The sequence below is a fragment of the Montipora capricornis genome, chromosome 12 (genome assembly GCF_036669925.1).
Source record: "Montipora capricornis isolate CH-2021 chromosome 12, ASM3666992v2, whole genome shotgun sequence".
NCBI lineage: Eukaryota > Metazoa > Cnidaria > Anthozoa > Scleractinia > Acroporidae > Montipora > Montipora capricornis.
Window position 1 is genome coordinate 4,464,668 of NC_090894.1, and position 20,000 is coordinate 4,484,667.

The 20,000-nt window shown below is 40.5% G+C and overlaps 2 protein-coding genes and 1 pseudogene across 5 annotated transcripts in view; 1 reads left to right on the top strand and 2 right to left on the bottom strand.

Moving 5' to 3' along the window:
- LOC138026377 (lysophosphatidylserine lipase ABHD12-like) overlaps nt 1-20,000 on the top strand; it is a 78,678-nt gene that overhangs the window by 34,494 nt on the left and 24,184 nt on the right. The gene's annotated exons all lie outside the window — the stretch shown is intronic.
- On the bottom strand, nt 1,461-4,092 carry LOC138027376 (uncharacterized; annotated as a pseudogene).
- Nucleotides 8,428-18,164, bottom strand: LOC138026378 (adrenocorticotropic hormone receptor-like). Of its 4 annotated transcripts, XM_068873713.1 has the most exons (4): nt 17,630-18,164; nt 16,704-16,799; nt 15,924-16,029; nt 8,428-11,288 (listed from the first exon to the last, which is right to left on the bottom strand). In XM_068873713.1, exon 4 carries the CDS (start codon nt 11,251-11,253, stop codon nt 10,177-10,179), a length of 1,077 nt encoding a protein of 358 aa, XP_068729814.1. In that variant the 5' UTR covers nt 11,254-11,288; nt 15,924-16,029; nt 16,704-16,799; nt 17,630-18,164; the 3' UTR covers nt 8,428-10,176. The 4 variants fall into 4 exon arrangements, with proteins under 4 accessions (XP_068729814.1, XP_068729816.1, XP_068729817.1 ...); XM_068873715.1 differs by lacking the exon at nt 16,704-16,799; XM_068873716.1 differs by lacking the exon at nt 16,704-16,799 and having other exon boundaries at nt 18,071-18,120.

The following is a 20,000-nucleotide window of genomic DNA, read 5'->3' on the forward strand; positions in this document are numbered from 1 at the left end:
TTTATCCGCACTGCCAGATTTTTTGGGACAGTGAATTTGAAAGACACTTCTTCTGGAAGGACGCTGCAATGTCTGAGATCCAGGGAAGCCAAGGCAGAAATCCTCTCAGGACAGGTAAAGGCAAACAGGGTGACTAACTTCATTGAGATAGCTTTAAGTGATAAGGTGCTGTTCTTCCCCAAAGAAATCATGTATTTAATCATAACATCAACATTCCAGGTATGGGAATACCTGGGTTTTGGAGGACGTTTATTGAGAGCTCCTTTAAGGAGCCTAGTAACGTTAGGATGCTGACCCTCTGAGAAACCGTTTATCTTTGAATGAGTTGACGAAATAGCAGAACGAAGGACGTTAAGTGATCGGTATTTTTTTTTCTTTTTTTTATTTATTTATTTAACATAACAGAAGTTTACATTGCACTGGAAAACCAAGATACATATAAATAAGAAAAAGAAAACAAATACAACTAATAATCTGACATGCAAGCCAAAACAGGATGTAATAGGCAGCTAATCGCATACTGGCATGCACGAGAACTGAGTTATTAATCAAAGAGGGCGAATAAAGTAACTTGAATCATGTAAATTTCTCAACCTTGTATTTAAAATTAATCTTATTAACAAATTCAGACAAAATAATCGAGCTCTCTTTTTAGCTTGTTTGAATAGATGTAATACATCATGTATAAAAAAGTATAGTTAAACTTTCTCACAGCCCCATGCCCAGCAAAGCTTTGCTTGAACAAGCCAAACACTATTTCCTTAGGTTCTCGATTGAAACTAGTATTGTTTGTGGCATTAAACCACCCCACCACTTGACGAGTAAAAGACGAGGTGAATTGGCAGTCAAGAAAAGTGTGGTCTATGGAATCTGATTCACCGCAATACAAGCAGTCACTTTCACTTTTAATTCCAAATATTTTCAATTCCTTTTTGGTCACTATAATTCGGTGAAGAAGTTTAAATTTAAATTATCTTAACTTAGTTTCCTTACATGTTTTATATGACATCTTAAAAGATTCTCCCCATGAGGCACTGTCAATTGAAAGTATTTTACTCCAACGCTGTAAGCGAGCTGGAGTTGACTGGTGTAGTTTAAAATTCAAGAGCCAATAAAAATCTCGACATCTTAATTTCTCTAAATTTAACACTATGTTCTCATCTAGCATAAAAGATGGGGCCCCTTGGACAAAACCCTCCACGCTCGTGTTATCCATCTCTCCCACTTTTTTAGACATAAAGCTTGGTATTGCGCTTAAAACTTGATAGTACTCAAGAAAATTTGATTAACAATCGGCAACGTTTGTTGGAATGCCCTCAGCTTGGAAACGTTGGTAGAGATGTGAAACACGGCCAAGTGAGGACGAGGATACATTGGATGAACGCGGTTCAGGTCGTTCGGGTCCGTTATTAACAGGGTTGGACTGTTCGGGAGCAACACTGGCTGAGATATTAGAAGTCTCAGCACCACCAGGGCTGGGCTTGCCAAACTGGAGCAACGAGAATTAGTTCTGTTTGGTCGGTTGTTACCTTCGTCAAGGTTTTCGATATCAGATTGAAGGGGAGGGGTAGCCCAGTTTATCGTGAAGGCGTCTGTGTGGATGGCTCCCGGGTCAGGTCTCCAAATGATTTAATCCGCGAGTTGACTGGTTAGACGACTCGCAAATAGATAGGTGTGACAATTCAGCAGAAAAGGCTGAATAATTATTGGGTGCAACTTCCACTCGCTCATGTCCGTGAATTCTCTGGACTCCTTGTCCGCTGAGACGTTGTCTCTTCCTGGGATGTGAGAAGCTATCACAAGGATGTCTCTTTCCTGACACCAATCCCACATCTCTAATGCCAAAGTCATAAGTTGGGGGGAACGTGTACCCCCTTTGTTGTTGATATAAGCAATGCCGGTCCTATTGTCTAGTTGCAGAGATGTGGTTACGTGAGACCTGCCTTTGAGAAAGGTTTTCAAGGCCAAAAAGGACGCCTTTAGCTCTAGATAATTGATGTGTTGGAGAGACTCTTTTTGGGACCATTTGCCATTGGTCTGAAAGGATTGATGCACGACACCCCAACCTTTCTTGGAGGCGTCGGTTGTGATGATCATATCCTGCGTAGGAAGGTGTGCGGGACTGCCATTTGCATTTACGGTGTGTTTCAACCACCAAGCAAGCTCTACTCTGGCACTCGGTGACAGGGCAATCAAGGCATCGTGAAGTGGAGCTCGCCAAATAGCTGGTCTCGAGGACTCTAACAGACCTATTAAATAATTATAAAAAACGTTCACTGGCTATATACAGTTAAAAACTTTCGAGCTTTCGGTTGTCAGGCTACAGCCTTCAATGTAGCCTGACAGCCGAAAGCTCGAAAGCTTTTAACTGTATATAGCCAGTGCGCGTTTTTTATACTTTATTAATATGTTTTACCCTAGCTACGGTTCTTCTATTTTTAGACCTATTAAACTTGGAAGGTTTCACAGTGTGATACTTTGAGAAACGAGCAGACGGCGACAACAGTCTAGAATTTTGTCGGTTTTTTCTGCCGGGAGAGATAGCATCATGCACGTTGAGTCTATTTGGAAAACCAGGAAGGTTATCGCTTGTCTTGGAATCAGTAATGATTTCTTGAGGTTTATTGTAAAACCTAGAGACTGAAGGAGACTCACTACCAGTTGAGCATTTTTCACAGCTTCCTCCACTGTTACAGCCAAAAGAAGAAAGCCGTCCAGGTATATAAGGACTCCAATGGCCTTCCTCCTCAGGAATGCAGCAACAGGTTTTCATGAGCTCTCGCAAAATTCTGGGGGCTGAACACAGGCCGAATGGAAGAGCTTTGAACTGGTAACATCTTCCCTTCCAAAACAAGCGAAGGAACTTTCGAGAAGTCTCGTGCACGGGCACAGAAAGGTAAGCATCTTTTAAATCTATATTTGTCATAAAATCTCCTGGTAAAAGCAACGTCTTTAGGCAACTGAGGTTTTCCATCTGGAAATGCTCGTTTACAATGAACTTGTTCAAAGAACTTAGGTCTATCACCGGATGCATAGATCCTCCCTTCTTGGGTACAAGAAATAGGCGGCTGTAAAAACCGTCTCTGGTAAAAGGGGTATTTTGTATGGCCCCTTGTTGCAATAATTTATCTCCTTCACTTCCTGGGATATTAGGAGTGCCTTCTACCCGATGCTTCGGTAAATGGTTGAGACTTTTGAAAAGAAGTTTTGAGGAAGCTTATCTTGTAACCTGAAACAATTGAGAGAATCTGTGGGTCCGATGTTAGGGTTCTCCAAGACACTATGCACTCTGAGAGTCTGGCTGACGTCCTTTCTAGGGAGGAGGACGAAAAAGCCCGTTTTTTGAACGAGGCCCTTGGTAATTTGGCTGAGATTTAGAAGGGTTTGAATACCCAGTGGATTGATACTTGTTAAAGGTGTCTCTATGTTTGCTTTGAGACTGGGAACTATTATTGCGTCTAGAAAAGGATTTCCCTGTAGTTTGTGCCAAATTTGTCGTGAGACCCCTTGACAACTCGGCCGGTTTTGAGCCCGGTTTTGTGGCTTTGCATTAGGAAGAGGTTTGTCCTCGAACGGTTTATGGCTGCGAGGACGCTCCGTCGTCTCAAGATAGACAGCTGAGTATTGGGTCGAACAGCCCATGATCATCACTAGATTTCGCCGAGTTTTGATGTCTTATTAGACTCTGTTGGTGCCTTAATAGGCGCTACAGGTGCCTGAATAGGCTCTACGTGTGCCTTAATAGGCTCTACGGGTGCCCCAACGGGCGTAGTAGCAGTCTTAAAAAGACACTTTGGTCGCCAAAGGCTCACCTATGTCCAAGACTGACGTTTCGCCAGCCATAATCGACACAGCATCGTCATCAGTATCTGCAATAGATTCTGGCTGATTTGCTCGGGACTCTAACGAGTCTATTCGGTTGGAAAGACGTTCAATCGACTGAAGAATCTTCTGAAGGGAATTGTTTTCGTCCTTGCGCCGTTTCGGCGGGGACCCTTCATGATGTATGTCAGGCGACGATATAAAGTTTTGGCGGGAAGGTGGCGACCGGTAGCGAGTCCTTTTACGCAACTTGTGTCGTCTATGGAACATGTTCAGCGATTTTAAATATCCGAAAGGTTTGAAGCACAAGGAAAAAAGCCACCGAAGCATCATGGGTCCGCGAGATCTAGGTACCAGGGCCTTTTATGTATACCCAGGCTCCTTGTATTGTTTATTTAGGGGGCTTCGCCCTTCTGTTGGCGTTAAAAAGTGGTTTGAAGCACTAACTGGGAAATTCCTACCATTTGTTGTCTCATATATTTCGAACGGATTAGATCACCGCTGCTTTACCGACTAAGCTAAGGTCGTGGGTTCAATTCCCACCCTGATCGGAGTTTTTCTCTGTCCTTGTGTGGGCCCATTTCCACCAGTAGGGCTAACACTCACATGGTTCATATGGGGTAGATACTTAGCACTTCACATTACACTCTAATCAGTTAAGTCTATTGTGTGGTAGCCTCTTGTCCGTCTGAGTGGTGAGATATCCTCATTTTCCGTTACAGGTTCTGGGTTGTGGTCGTACCATTTGTCCCCACATTCCACTCCAAGCTGTTTACAGATGTCCCAATGAAAACGGTTACCCTTAGCTACTTATTATTATTATTATTATTATTATTATTATTATTATTATTATTATTATTATTATTATTATTATTATTATTATTATCTTGTTTTTGCACATTGGATTTCCAATGGAACTTCAGTACTCCAGGAAGCTTGGTGACAACAAGTCTCCTCAAACTTCTAGGACCTTCCTAAGAATCCTTGCCGTGTTCAGAATAACACTTTTCTGAAGCTCGTCTATCTTGGTCTCTATACCAATATTCTCTAGTCTCCTCTTTAAATCCTTTGGAACTGATCCAAATGTTCCGATTACAATAGGAATTACCATTGTTTTCATTTTCCATAACTTCTTCAATTCTCTTGCTAGATCCTGGTATTTCACTACCTTCTCGACTTCTTTCTCCTCAATACGGCTATCATATGGTATAGCAAAATCTATTATTTTGCAACATTTCAAGGGCACCCAACGTCAATTTTCGGAAAATATTTGTTCGTAAGACGATTTGATATCTAGAATTTTCGGAACATTGGTTGTAAAATTTCTTGCTTGCCTGCCTGTCCTAGGATTTTCGAGCCCCTAAAAAATGGTATAATTGCCCATTTTTAAAGGATTTTTACCCTAAAAAGGTCACCTATTTTTTTTCGGAAGCCTTTTTTCTGGCTGAAATTTTCGAAAAGGTACGTTTTGATCCCTGTAATTTTCGGATCACTTGACTTTCACCTAGGAAATCAGAACAGATGAAGGATTTTTGGGGGATAAAAATATGCCTATATCCACCGTTTAAATACAAAAATACGTTTTACAATGCCATGTTTAATTGGTTTTGAACTATATTCTCGTTGGGTGCCCTTGACATTTATTTCTCTTTTCAACAACAATCATTTCCGGTCTTCTTGCCTCTATTACGTGATCAGTCTGTATCGTAAAATCCCATAATGTTTTACATCTCTCATTCTCTAGTACTGGCTCAGATACATGTTCATACCTCTGTTCATTGACAATGAAACCTTCCTCTTTACAAACTTCCCAATGGATCTTCTTACCCACCCAGTCATGTCTCCTTTTATATTCCTTTTGTGCTAATTTAGGGCATTCACTCACAATATGATTTATGCTTTCATCCACCTTTCTACACATTCGACATTTACTGTCCTCTTGAGTTTGATATATTCTAGCTTTCATCAGATTCGTTGCAAGCGCCTGTTCTTGTGCTGCCATAATAAGACTCTCAGTCTCCCTTTTTACACTTCCTTTCTTTAACCAAAACCAGGATTCATTCCCTAATATTTCTTCCGTCTGTCGTACAAATTGTCCGTGCATAACCTTTTCCCTCCACTGTTCCTTTCTTTCATTTTTCTTACGTATCTTATACTCGACCTCTGTTTCATTATTATGACCACCGCTGATCTTTCTAGCGGCCTTTATCAGTCTTTCATCACTATCATTGATATATCTCTCCAACCCCAAGGTAGCAGATTCTACACAGTCTTCAACACTAATCAGACCTCGTCCACCTTCTTCTCTCGGTATGTAGATACGATCGACATTACTCTTTGGATGGAGACCATTATGCATGGTAAGTAATTTTCTGGTCTTTCTAGATCTTGTAACTCTGACTTTCTTCAGTCCAGGAATGCAGCAGAATATCTCAGGAGAGGAATAGCCCACGTGTTAATAGCTTTGACAAGGTTACCCCCATTAAGTTTCGTTTCTAAAATCTTCCGTACCCTCCTTTTCTATTCTTTGGTTACTGTTTCTTTCATCTCCTCATGCTTAATCCTGTCAGCTTCTAATATGCCCAAATACTTGTAACTATCACCGTCTTTCAGTCCTTGTATGGTTTTGTAGTCCGGTAATTTTATACCTTCTGATTTAACAACTTTTCCTCTCTTCATTACTAATACAGCACACTTTCCTATTCCAAATTCCATCCCTATATCTTCACTGAACACCCGCACCGTTTAGATTAGGGAGTCCACCCCTTTTTCATTCATGGCGTAGAGCTTTAAATCGTCCATAAAAAGGAGATGATTGATTCTCTCTCCATCATCAGAAAATTTGTATGTTGGCTCGGCTTTTCTTAAGATGTGAGTCAACGGTATTAGTGCTATCACGAATAATAATGGTGACAGGGAATCCCCTTGGAAAATTCCTCTATTGATTGAAACTTCCCCAAGTGATGCCGTTCCACACACTAACTCAACTCTCCAATTCTTCATGCTCTCCTCTAATAGTTTCCTGATTTCTTCCTTTATTCCAAGCATCTTAAGACATTCTAAAATCCATGAATGCGGGATCAAATCAAATGCCTTTTTGTAATCAATCCAGGCTGTTGCGAGATTTTTCTTTCTAGTTTTTACTTCCTTTAAAATCATTTTGTCTATAAACAGTAAATCATGCGTTCCTCTCGCTTTCCTTCTACAACCTTTCTGCTCTTCAGGTAGCATCACTTCTGAGTCTAAGTATTCATAAATCTCATCAGCAATTATGCCTGTCAATAATTTCCATGTTAATGGCAAGCACGTTATAGGTCTATAATTGTTGGCGGCTGTTCCTTTATCTTTATCTTTTCTTCTTCTTCTTCTTCTTCTTCTTCTTCTTCTTCTTCTTCTTCTTCTTCTTCTTCTTATTATTATTATTATTATTATTATTATTATTCAGAGACACCATCATCGTCATTATTGTTGTTATTATCATCAGTATCTTTGTTATTTCTGTATACGCACAGTTGTTTGTCTACTTCCTCAAGCACCTTGGCCTTCCTCAATCCTGCCAGTTCCCAAGAGCGCGGTCTTCTGCAACAGGCCCACCTTTTCAATGAAGGTCGAAGTTCCTCTTCGTTCCAACTGACGATTCCTGCTCCGTACCTCAATAAAGCAGTTGCCTAGATATTTATGACAGAAGAGTCTATCACGAAATCAATTATCAACATTTAAGGTGGTCTCTTTTTTTCCCACTGATAGAATCCTGTGTACGTGCGTTTTTTTCTTTAAAATTTTAAATGTTTTATTCATGCATAAAGTAAGTTTCCAGAAAAAAAATCCGGTACTTCCCATTGAGAAACTTCCCTCTCTTCCCAGGAATGCGGGTTAAAAAGAAAATTTCAAACTATTAGCCCTAAAAGTGGGACCTCACGGTCGCTTACGAGAGGTGGTCGCCACCGGGGGTTCGACTGTAGTCGAAAACGTTCTGTTTTCATAGTTTTATAAATTTATATCTTTTAGCCTTGTATGTATATATTTCAACCTTTTCGCGAATATTATGTCATCGAAGAAAGAAATGTTCTCTATAAACTAAAAAAAGGAACCGGAAAACAAATTTTGCTGGATTAGAAGTTTATGTAACATATTTTACAATTCGAGAGACATGTTCCTCATTTTTTATAGTAGCCTGCGAAACAAGTGGTAAACGCGAAAAGCTACGCGCGTGTAAATGGACTGATTATGACATGATGACTGGAGCTCCCATTTGCCAAATGAGATGCGAAAAAGTATGTCGCCTCCAAAACAAAAGTGGGTGGAGGTTAAAGTGCCCCTAACCCCAAAATATGTTTTCGCTAAAATGAATCTTTGCAACTGTTCGAAACGTATTGCGGCCATTTTTTCTAACAAATCCTGCCATTTTGTAGGCTTCGAATTGAAAGTTGCGAAAATCCAACCATCTTTTGTTCACGACCGAGTCAGAAGGGGAGTGGGTCCATTCCTGGTTTGACGTCACAAACTGATTTACATTGCATTAACTCTTTGTAAAAATGCATGCAAAGTAGTAGAACGGTTGGTTTATTTTTTAGTTAATAATTTTATTAAAAACAGGGTATTAAATTAAGCGCTATTGCTTTTGACAGCAACGATTTATTGAATTGAACTTTAATCGAATGGGAGCGTGTTGTCATTTGTCTCGGAACTGAACGGGCTTCCCTCAATAATTTTGCCCTTTATGTCATAAACATGTACCCTCGTACAATCTGCCCTCGTGCAATTAAGAATTACAAGGAAAGATTACGTTTTTGCAAACGTTGGCCGTGTAGCACTTATATTTGAACAGACTTAACTGATTAGAGTGTAATGTGAAGTGCTAAGTTTCAATTTCTACCCTGGTCAGAGTTTTTCTCTGTCCTTGTGTGGGCCTATTTCCATTAGTAGGGCTAACGCTCACATGCTTCATATGGGGTAGAAACTTAGCACTTCACATTACACTCTAATCAGTTAAGTCTGTTCAATTAAGAATTAATTTCACTTGTATTTTCAACTGTTTTCTAAATTGCCCTCTTTGCTTCGCAACTTTTGAAAATACGCGGGAAATTAATGCTTAATTGTCCTCGAGCCTATGCGATTACATATACAAAGCTTTGTGTTCATTTTTACGACCAGAAGAATAATAACTTAAATCAAACAGTAATTTTGAATGCGCCAGTTGTGGTGATTAAGTGAACATTTGAAATGATAAACTTCTTTCTCGAATGTTTTGTATTTCAGAGATCTCTTCCTTCTTTGGAAAAGTCAATTCTCTTTTTTTCCATTTGCAGAGACTTTATCAAGACACACTGAAGACATGATGACTTCACGGGTGAGATATGTTCCAGCTTTAAAACTGGAAAATTGCTTGCAAAGATAAGAAAAATTTTCCTGGAAATACAACGGAATAGAACATAAGAACAGTGCATCCACAAAGAACTGTGCATTGACATGATAGCAAACTAATACATTTAGTAGTTCTCCAAAGGAAATGTAATTTATCTAACTAAAACGTTCATTAAAAAATAATTTCTTCGGATGTTTCTTTAAAGTCCGGAGACAGCTATTATATCAGTGATAGTGCGCAAGCGCGAGTTTCAAAGGATGATCGCACGATGTAGTAATGTGCGCTGCCCCAGCCGATCTGTAATTGAACTGAAATGTTTAGACTACACTTATTGCAATAAACTGAAAATCGTGTTGCAAACCTATCGCTAAGATAGCCAGGGGCTAAACCTTTATTACACTTGGATGTGAAAATTCTAACTGTACGCATCGAAAAAATGCTCATAGGGAGCCCCCCTGATGCTCCGAGGACCTGCGTTTTGTGATCAAATTTCCGTGAATTAGCAGTGTTTCTTGCTGCGAAATTCTAAACTCTTGGCAACATGGCAATGTTTTTATTCGAAGTATTAGACCACGCTGGTGAGCAGTAGTAAAGTCGACTGAAATTTTAAAGCGTTCACAATATTTTTGAATGTCAAGGAGGTGCTTCACTCTGCACTGCTCACCAACGCCCCCTGTGTTCACCTGCGGCCGCCCTCGACCCCGCGCTCGGTTGATGAAAAAGTGTTCTCATTTGTGGCGCGCGCTCGAGCTTTGGCTATGAGAAGTGTCCTCAGTTTTGGATCTGATCTTATCTCATATAAGTTTTTTCTGCATGAAGACAAGGTGTTGGTAATGTTTTATTACAACTAAACGTAGAGTCTACGCGCTATCACAGAGGATCCCGCGCAGAGGAAGCTGGAGAATGGAAGGGAGGACAAAGGCTCTGCGCGCAGGCGAGCGCAATGGTCATAGTAATTGCAATTAATATTAATGATTGTGAGGCATCGATTATGTTAAGTCTTTGCCAGCAGTTGCAGTTTGTGTACCAGGTCCCTCTAGCGCATGCAGGTGTCTGGGTGAAATACCATCGGTTGATTTACGGCAAACGGAGACCCGCCTGTAGGTTCTTCGCCCCAACAACGTCCACCAAAGAGCTCTTCTATAAGACGGATTTCTCCATGCGTAAATGAATACATCCAATGCTACTTTGATGTAAAGCATTAGGTCACTGATTAGAAGTACACTGTGGATGTTGATAATCTCTTCACGATTTGTTGGCTTCTTGAAAAGAAAAATGTAGAAAGCAACAACGTGAAGAAAGCATGAAGCTAAAAGAATAGCTGCCAAATAGAAAATCATGACTGTAAATTGTCGTTCGCTGTGTCTGTTTTTCAATGATGCTGCGATATGCGCGGATGAATTGTGAAGTAATCTGCTGTGTTTAAGGTGACGATTGAAAGACGAGAATAGCATAACTTGCACGACCACCAAGGCGGCTAATATAAGCGTAGCATGTAAAATGAGGTGTATTTTTAAATGAGTTTTATAGTCAATGCCAGTAAATTGAAGCATATTGAAGCAAGTAATGTAAACAGAGCTGACCGCTAGGGAAGCGAATACCCGATTTCTAGAGACAATTGCTTTGAACTGGTGCGGATACCTCACCGCGATATACTGACAAACTGAAAGCGCAAGGACTATGAAGTATGACTCTGTTATTGTAACGCCAGAGATTATCCCACCAATGCGATACATCAATTGATAACTCAAACTCGCTTTGTTCCTGAAATCTGCGAAGTAGCACGACGCAACCATCGGCTCCACGAAGATTCCCGTTAGAAGGTCGGCCACTGCAAGACCAGCGATGAGATAAGTCATCGGTGTTCGGAAACAGCGCAAAGGACCTCTGTATATCGCAGTCAACAGAAGAGCGTTGGGAATTGCTGTAATCGGTGATAAAATGCATAGGACAATCGCGGACGCCAGTTTTATGTAACGATACGTTCGCAATTCGGGAGGAATTTCAGCTGACGATTTTAATGTGAAATTCATGATCTCTTGCAGAGGCGTAATATTTTGAGCCATTCTTTGCCTTCTTTTAATTACGGCTAAACATCAATCTATAAGTTAAACAGAATCAAAATGAATTACTGGCACTGATAAGAGTCCAAAAATGCATTCGATTATCACACTTTGGTTTCCCATCTGACATCCTTACTCCACAGCTTGTCAGCTAGTAAATATTTCTCGTGAGTCAGGGTTTCAAAGAAATGGAAAAAGAAAGGGGCGCTGGAGCCCAAATTGGGGACACTGTAGACAGAAATCAACTGAAATGAGAAAAAATCAAATCAAATTGTTGGTTTTTGAGGTCGGAGGGGAAAACCGGAGTACCCGGGGGAAAAACCTCTCGGAGCAGAGTACAAAACCAACAAACTCAACCCACATATGATGCCGAGTCTGAGAATCTAACCCTAACCCTTCACCCAAACGTGTTTAAAAAACTGTTTTTTTAAGTTTTCACCTCTTTTCTTACATGAAGTTACTGCCGTTGATTAGTCAGCGCTATTGTTTTCTAATGAAACGTGATTTGAATAATTAATAACTTCAACGGGACCGATACGCTTGATTACACTCATACTAAGCGTCCATGTTGTTTCCTATGAGAATATTTAATAACCTGAACAGGATCGTCACAATTGATTGCACATATACAAACTACACAATGAGCTATGTCCACACGCCTGAACATGCCTGATTGGCGCCACAATGACAACTAGTTTCAGCCAGTGAAATTAGTAGTCATAGCAAGATAAATTCTGTCGCCGAGGAAACATACATTCATTTCAACACGAGTACTAGCGGAGTGTGGAGCAGAGACAAGTGGTTTATGAGTAGCATGGCTTTCATTTGTGACATTTGTGAGACTCCCACAGAAGAGAAATCTTGTGTGACATAAGGAATCTATTCACTATGGAATTTCCTTTACTTGCGAACGGTGCGGCCATGCCTTTAATCGAAAAGATGCACTGAAGCGTCATATGAAGAAACATTCTCACATTTTTTTACCACTACATATTAGCTTAGGTTTGCAATGTTTAAAGAATAAAAAGGGGCAAATTGGTATACCTTCAACTCAGCGTTACCCGGTTGTGACTGAACAATAAACTGAGATGACTTTTGAATAGACTACAGGCTTTTAAAAGCCACGGTCATGTTGGTCAGTCGTAAATGTTCTCAACCACTCAAGGGCAATCTTAACCAATTAATGCTTTCGTAAATAATATCGTCAACCTGTTTGAGACCTCAAGTTATTAAGACCTCAATCATCCAAATGTCAGACCCCATGGCCGCATTTTTTACCTCCAGCCCGGAAGAAGGGGCGTTGCGCGCACGTGAAATCAAGATTATTGCCAAACTGTATGATGATTCAAGTCGAACTGGGATATTTGTAACTGCGTGTGATAACAAAATAAATTAATGGCATATGTTATGCCTACATGGTTGCAAGAGTTAAATGCTGTCGATTTGCTGACAATTTGAATGCCGTATACGACAGCAGCTGAAAACAGAGAGGCAAACTTTTATACCGTCTTATGGAACTCGATAACTGACAAAAAAAAAACTCAACAGCTATTACACCATCGCACATCTGCTTCCCTAATTCTCCGGTTAAACATGAAACGTTAGTGATGTATTGGTGTATTTGTTAATTCAAACACAGGCAAATTATTTCTTAACTTTCAGGTTACCGAGACGCAACTTGTTTTGCGTGGCATACACTTTTCTCAACAGCAACGGTGAATTCAGTGAATTGGTTCTTTTCTGATTTTAAGGCAAAGCATTTTTAAGTTTTATACCGTCTTATGGAACTCGATAACTGCGGAATACTGAAACTCAACAGCTATTACACCTTCGAACATCTGCTTCCCTAATTCTCCGGTTTAACATGAAACGTTAGTGATGTATTGGTGTATTTGTTAATTTAAACTGACACAGGCAAATAATTTCTTAACTTTCAGGCTACCGACAAACTAATAGAAGAACGGAACAAGGCAAAACAGGCTCGCAACACCAGCCGCACTGTAGAAAACAGGGAAAAGTGCCAAAACTTAAATGCCGAATTGAACAGAGCTTATGAGCAATATGAGATAAAATATCTAGAAGAGAAATTAAATGAGCTGAGACAGGCAGCCGACCAAAACCAACACAATGTTGTTTGGAGGGTGGTGAAGGAGTTATCTGGAATAAGGGCATCTAATGCTGCCGCAAAGGTTAAGAAAGCAGATGGCACAAGGTCGGATCGAGAATACACAGGAACTGCTGTCTGAGTGGCAACAGTATTTCTCGAAACGTTTGAATAACAAGTCAGACAATGCTGACATCGACCCACCCCCAGGCTAAACAGATCTACCAATTAACACTGGTAGATTCACTAAGGGGGAGCCGGGAAAGGCCATCAAACAGATGAAAACTGGGAAATCCCCGGGGTGCGATGCATCCATAACGGCTGACGCCCTGAAATACGGGCGGGAACCAATGGTAGAAGTTTTGCACCAGGTCTGTGATGCTGTGTTTGTCCGCAGAATCCCACCATCCCAATGGATCACAAACATTATTCTACCGCTTCCCAAGAAAGGGAATCTTTACGAGATGACCAAATATAGAGGAATCACCCTTATGTCGATAGCGGGTAAATTCTACAACCGAATCCTGCTAAATAGGATACGACCCTTTGTTGATCCGATTCTGAGGTGTAACCAGGCTGGCTTCCGCACACGACGAAGCTGCGCTGAACAGATATTCATCAACAGCTTCCATTGTTCACCACCTTTATCGACTTCAAGAAGGCCTTCGACTCCATCGCCCGGAAGGCAATGTTTAAGGTCCTAAGACACTATGGAATTCCAGAGCCCCTGGTAGAGGCCATAAAGGCCCTATACACCAACTCCAAAAGTGCAGTTAATGTCGACGCCCATCTTACCAAAGAATTTGAGGTTACGACAGTTGTTCTTCAAGGCGGTGTCCTGGCCCCCTTCCTGTTCATCATAATGATTGACTACACTATGAAAAGGTCGGAGGGAAACCATGGCTTCACCACAGTGCCTAGAAGATCCAGCAGCTATCCTAAGGAAGTAGTCAACGACCTCGACTTCGCTGACGACATAGCCCTCCTGGAGAATTCATTTGAACAAGCTCAAGCCCAGCTAAATACTGTTGCTGAGGAAGCCATGAAGATTGGCTTAGTTATAAACACGCAGAAGACGGAATTCATGACTAATACCAGCTGTAAGAAAAACTTGACCTTGAACAATACTGACATAAAACTAGTGGATGACTTCATTTATCTGGGGTCAATGATGTCCTCGTCTGAGAGTGACATCAAACGACGCCTCGGACTGGCATGGTCCACATTCTTGGAGCTCGAAAGGCTGTGGTGATCCAAGTCAGTCCCTACAAACCTCAAGGTAAACCTGTTCAAATCAACCTGCCTGTCAATCCTTCTGTATGGCTGTGAGGGTTGGACACTAACAAAGAAATTGGAGGACAAACTCAACAGCTATGCCACCAGCTGCTACAGAATCATGCTTGGGATTAAGAGGCTGGACTTCATTTCTAATGAACAAGTCCTCAGGCAAGTCCAACAGGAGAAACGTGTCCAGCTAATCTAGCAAAGGCAGTTCCGCTTCCTTGGACACATCTTGAGGAAGCCAGAGGACGAGCTTGCCGCCAATAAGTATGCCCTATACCACCCACGGCACGGTAAAAGGAAAGAAGGATGTCCCAAGACCCTCTTCCATCAGTACATCGCCAGAGTGATGTGTCAAGATAACCCTCCGACACCGGAAGAGATCCGGCTGATGGCTCAAGACAGGATGAATTGGGGAAAGCTCGTAGCCGACTGCGGCGCAGTCGGCTGAGTGAGTGAGTGATAGCCACACCAGGTTGGTGTTACAGCTTGAAAAAAAAATTGCGTAAACTCATTTGCAAGCTAAATATTACTTGTTTTAGTAGGTTAGCCACATTTGAGAAAATTATGGTGAAATTTACATTGAGCTGAAGAATAATGCGAAATGCAACTTTACAAAAACTAAGAAGCACATGAAACGTGTAAAATACCGGGGTAAAATATGACATTCTAAAATGTCGACTAGATGCAATAACTCTAATCATCCGCGACAGCTGGCAACTCGTATAGTCTTGTAGACCACTTTCAAGCCTGGGGTGTCGAAGAAAGAGACAAAAGTGTCTGTTATTAGAGAAAACGATAGAAAAATTACAGAATGAAACTTAAGTGTTATCTCTCAAAACAGAAGTTAGCTATAAGCTATGTAAAGCTTGTGATTACATAACTAGAATATGGTGGACGTTTTCGTTCGAGATATGATGATAATTTTTCACGGTAAACGGTCCCTATGCTGGACGAGTACGAGTAATTACAGGCGCATCTTGTCACGTCCACTAAGGCTCCTTTCCGTGAATGAGTGCACGATTGCTTTCTTAACGAGTAGAGTCGGATTTATTTTTAAATTTGGGACATGTACTAGGATATACGAGCGATTAAAATTTGTCCTGATTACACCACACATAAGAGCAACTGATTCACGTTCTTTAATTTCAGTAAACCTGTTCTACATCCGACGTGATATTATTCCTGTTCTTTGTCGTTCGTGCTGCTAGAGAGTAAAGCAAAATTCACGCCCCCTCAAGGTTTTGTGTCTAACGCAATAGTTTATATTGAGGAATAAGAATCCTACCTGAGTATATGTCAGAGCCGTGACCTGAATACGATAAAGGAAAGTACAATGACCAAGGACGGAAGATGTCGCTTAATGCTGAATATACAAACATCCAAAGGGCTTGCTGAAATGAGGGATTACGAAACACAGTTCAAATAAAACTCATTTTCTTAGAGGTTTTGTACTAAATTAAAACGGGAATTGAGCCAGAACCAAACGGGTGTTGCAGTATTCAGATTTCAAGTCTCCTCAATAATTTTTACGAGTCGCGTGCGAACGCTCAGTGCTCGCCGTCAGATAACTTCAGAGTCTTTTCGGACTCACTGTGAGAGTCTTCGGGGAAAAAGCATTCACATAATTAAAAAAAACACCGTCCTTTTATTGATTTGGGACCCCGTCAAAAAGTCGGATAACTTTACAATTTGTCGGGAAGTATAATCTGCGTAAGACAACGTTGGGTCTTCATTTACTTTGTTTAGTTTTCCAGGCGTTTAACAATTGTTTCTATATAACCTTGCCCAAAGATAGTCAACACATCCTTTCAATTAAAATAAGTTGGATTGGGAGAGAAGAATCCGAATAGTATCATACATGACACCCGCAGGCAGAATTTGGTACTCAAAAGTATCTTCAATTTCAACGAATTATCATATTCCTCGTCACTGTCTTCGTCGTCATCATCATCATCATCACAATCAGTGTCTTCTTTAATGTCATTCTTCAAAACATCAAATTATTTTCCTCAACCATAAACAATTGTAAGCTCTTTTATAATGTGCTCTCTCTACTCCTACGCACATTTTAAAGACGAAGATCCAGCGGAGCTTCACCTCAGCTCCCTCAAGGACGGTTCCCTCGTTTGTACACTTCACTCAACATAGGATGGTCCAAGATCTACAATTTTTAAGTCAAGAAGTTATAATTACCTTCACTATTTAATCATTAAGCTTTGACAAGAGTCGATCCTTTTTTTTTTTAATCTGGAAGTTACCTGGTTGTTATCTTTCGTGGTGCTTGTTATGATCCGTGAACATACCATTCAAAACTGATCATATCAGGTCCACCTGGACATTGCGCCAACCGAAAGGAGCTCCCTCGAATAACGAGTGCAAGGGTTTTGGCTGCGCGTCTTGCAGTCACCATAATTACAATAGCCAACCACTAACTGGTCCCATGGATAACATGTTTTGTAATAAACTGATCATGTCAAAATCACTCTTCTTTCACTTTATACAGTAAGTGTCGCTTGTTTTTGGAATAAGTAGCGTTCAGATGTTCTGTCTGTTTCCATGATTTCCTTTATGTAAACGTTTCCTTCAAAATGTCAAATTTAAATGTCTTTTATCTCTACGATCCATCTATAAAAAGTTCCTTCCAGTTAAAGCAATCATAAATCTCAACTCTCTTGTGTTCGATATCCTCTAAAAGAAAATTTTCGTCTAGTTGTCCGTCGGTTCTCTGGCATCCGGCCCTAATCTTATTATCTGCTTTATCCATTCGACAACTAGAGAGGTTTACCGACAAAAGCCGGTCATAACAAGTTGAATCCCAGTGACAAAAAGGTGCAATCGTGACTGAGATCGCGGAATCTTACGCTATAAGCTATAATGGCCAAAAGGAGTCTCAAAACCAAATTGGACGGGAACACAAGTTCTCATCAAAACCGCTTCTTACCAGAGAAAGTAATGCATGGCTGCGAACACTACTAAACTACATGAACTCACCAGTTAGAGGCTATTATATGATTGATCCGGTTCGTCACTGATTGACTGATGTGACTACTGGTCGAATTTACCAGCACGTTTTTTTCATTTTCTGTCCGCCGAGAATTTTTTCCGATACCAATTTTAATACGAGTAAAATAATCGTGCCTCTTGAAAGCTTGGTATTGGTTCAACTTGCGCAGTTAGCCACCAGACTTTATTGGCTGAATGAGGATTGAGGCTCGTAATTGGCCTCGAGGTTCCGTCCATAAACAAAACAGCTGGCTTAGGATGTACAAATCGTTGACAGAAAGCAATTTCGCCTTTTATAAAGCGAAAACTAACGACAAAACAAAAACTAACAAGGCAGAAAACTAATTTTGACCCATCCCGTACAGTTTGCTCTCGGTATAATAGTTTGAGCGCAACACAACGAGACTTGTTAACAAAAGCTGGACTTACCTGTCATGCTAAGACAGGTTTTCACTTCAAATTTTGGTAAGGAAATATCGATCGCCAGTGACAAAAACTAGAGAATACTGGTCAATTAAATACTATAAAATATCGTTATCTTGTAGCTAGAACTCAGGCGCTAGGTAAACAATATGAACTTGTTTAAACAACTGCAGGCATATAGCTCGCTAACAAGTAAAAAGAAACGTGACTTTAAAACACACAAGAAAATAAATTCTTTTGAAAACAATCTTAGGAGCGTTTAGAGATTTGAATCATTGGTCTTTTTCAATACTGCAGCTTTCTTCTTATTGGCTAAGAGATTCTCTACTGCTTGCGCGTCCAATAGAGTTTCGTTAAAAGAAATTTTTGTTTATCGCTACGTGCAGATTGTCTTGCCGGGGTGTACAGTAGTTATTTTAAATTTACATTGTTGAAATTTGCTTTTTTCTCTATTTGAGGTGATATGAAGACTCACATAATCGAAAGTACCCTAAGGCAGATGCTTAACAAACTGATGCAACCTCTAAATGATATAAGGTCTCCAGGAGACGCATTTCGACCAATTCAGTGCGAAATCCAAGCCGCGAGCATTACAGCGAGAATTTCTTGATGTCTGACCACGACCTAGATTTCTTCGTTTTGCAGACGAAACCGTTTAAGTGCACAACAAGTTTCATAATGCGGACTTCTTATAATTTACCGCGGTTCCTTTCAGAGGTTATATAAGCTTGACATAATAAGCTACAAAGAGTTGCTGAATCTTGACTGGTAATTACTGAGGACATTTCAAAATGTTACTTGCATTGAAGCAAACTGACGCCACACGGATATGCCTCGCGGGCGCAAACTATTTTTAAATGTCATGATTATGTCGTCCAAAATGGAGGGTGCCTTACACAGCAGAATATATGTCTTTTCCTGGTTTTTAAATCACGTTACCTTCAGGAGAAGGTCGTTGTGACCCGAGCAAGATAAACGGGGACAATGTGAATGGGGTATCCTTTATTCTAACATTAAATAATCGGAATTAGTTCGGTTAATTGCGACGCACTAACGCCACAAAAACTGAAAAAAACCGATCAGTAGAACTTATTTCCTTCATTTTTGTGACTACATCTAAAACAAGCAATACCAGCCACTTTTTATTTGAGCTGGATACCGAAGAAGTTTTACCACAAAGTTATATATCGATCATTTTGAGATGAAACTTATTTCTGCTGATAAATATCAATACTTGAATTGCTATTGAATGATTATGACAACTCTAACGTGGCTTAGGCGTTCAGTAAAATTTGCCGAATGATCCATGAAACTGCTGATGCGTGGGCAATTTCAGTCGTTCTGTCAGCTTTTCAGTGCTAATAGATATTTTACACCAGAAAGTATATTTTAAAAGTAGACTAGAGGATCTAACCCCGTTTCGACGAGGGGAACACGGAAAGGTTTACCGACAAAAGCCGGTCATAACAAGTTGGATCCCAGTGACAAAAAGGTGCAATCGTGACTGAGATCGCGGAATCTTACGCTATAAGCTATAATGGCCAAAAGGAGTCTCAAAACCAAATTGGACGGGAACACAAGTTCTCATCAAAACCGCTTCTTACCAGAGAAAGTAATGCATGGCTGCGAACACTACTAAACTACATGAACTCACCAGTTAGAGGCTATTATATGATTGATCCGGTTCGTCACTGATTGACTGATGTGACTACTGGTCGAATTTACCAGCACGTTTTTTTCATTTTCTGTCCGCCGAGAATTTTTTCCGATACCAATTTTAATACGAGTAAAATAATCGTGCCTCTTGAAAGCTTGGTATTGGTTCAACTTGCGCAGTTAGCCACCAGACTTTATTGGCTGAATGAGGATTGAGGCTCGTAATTGGCCTCGAGGTTCCGTCCATAAACAAAGCAGCCGGCTAAGGATGTACAAATCG

Bases quoted from the DNA above. Each gene is read 5' to 3' on its own strand.
- LOC138026378 (XM_068873712.1), bottom strand. From the start codon at position 11,253: ATGGCTCAAAATATTACGCCTCTGCAAGAGATCATGAATTTCACATTA.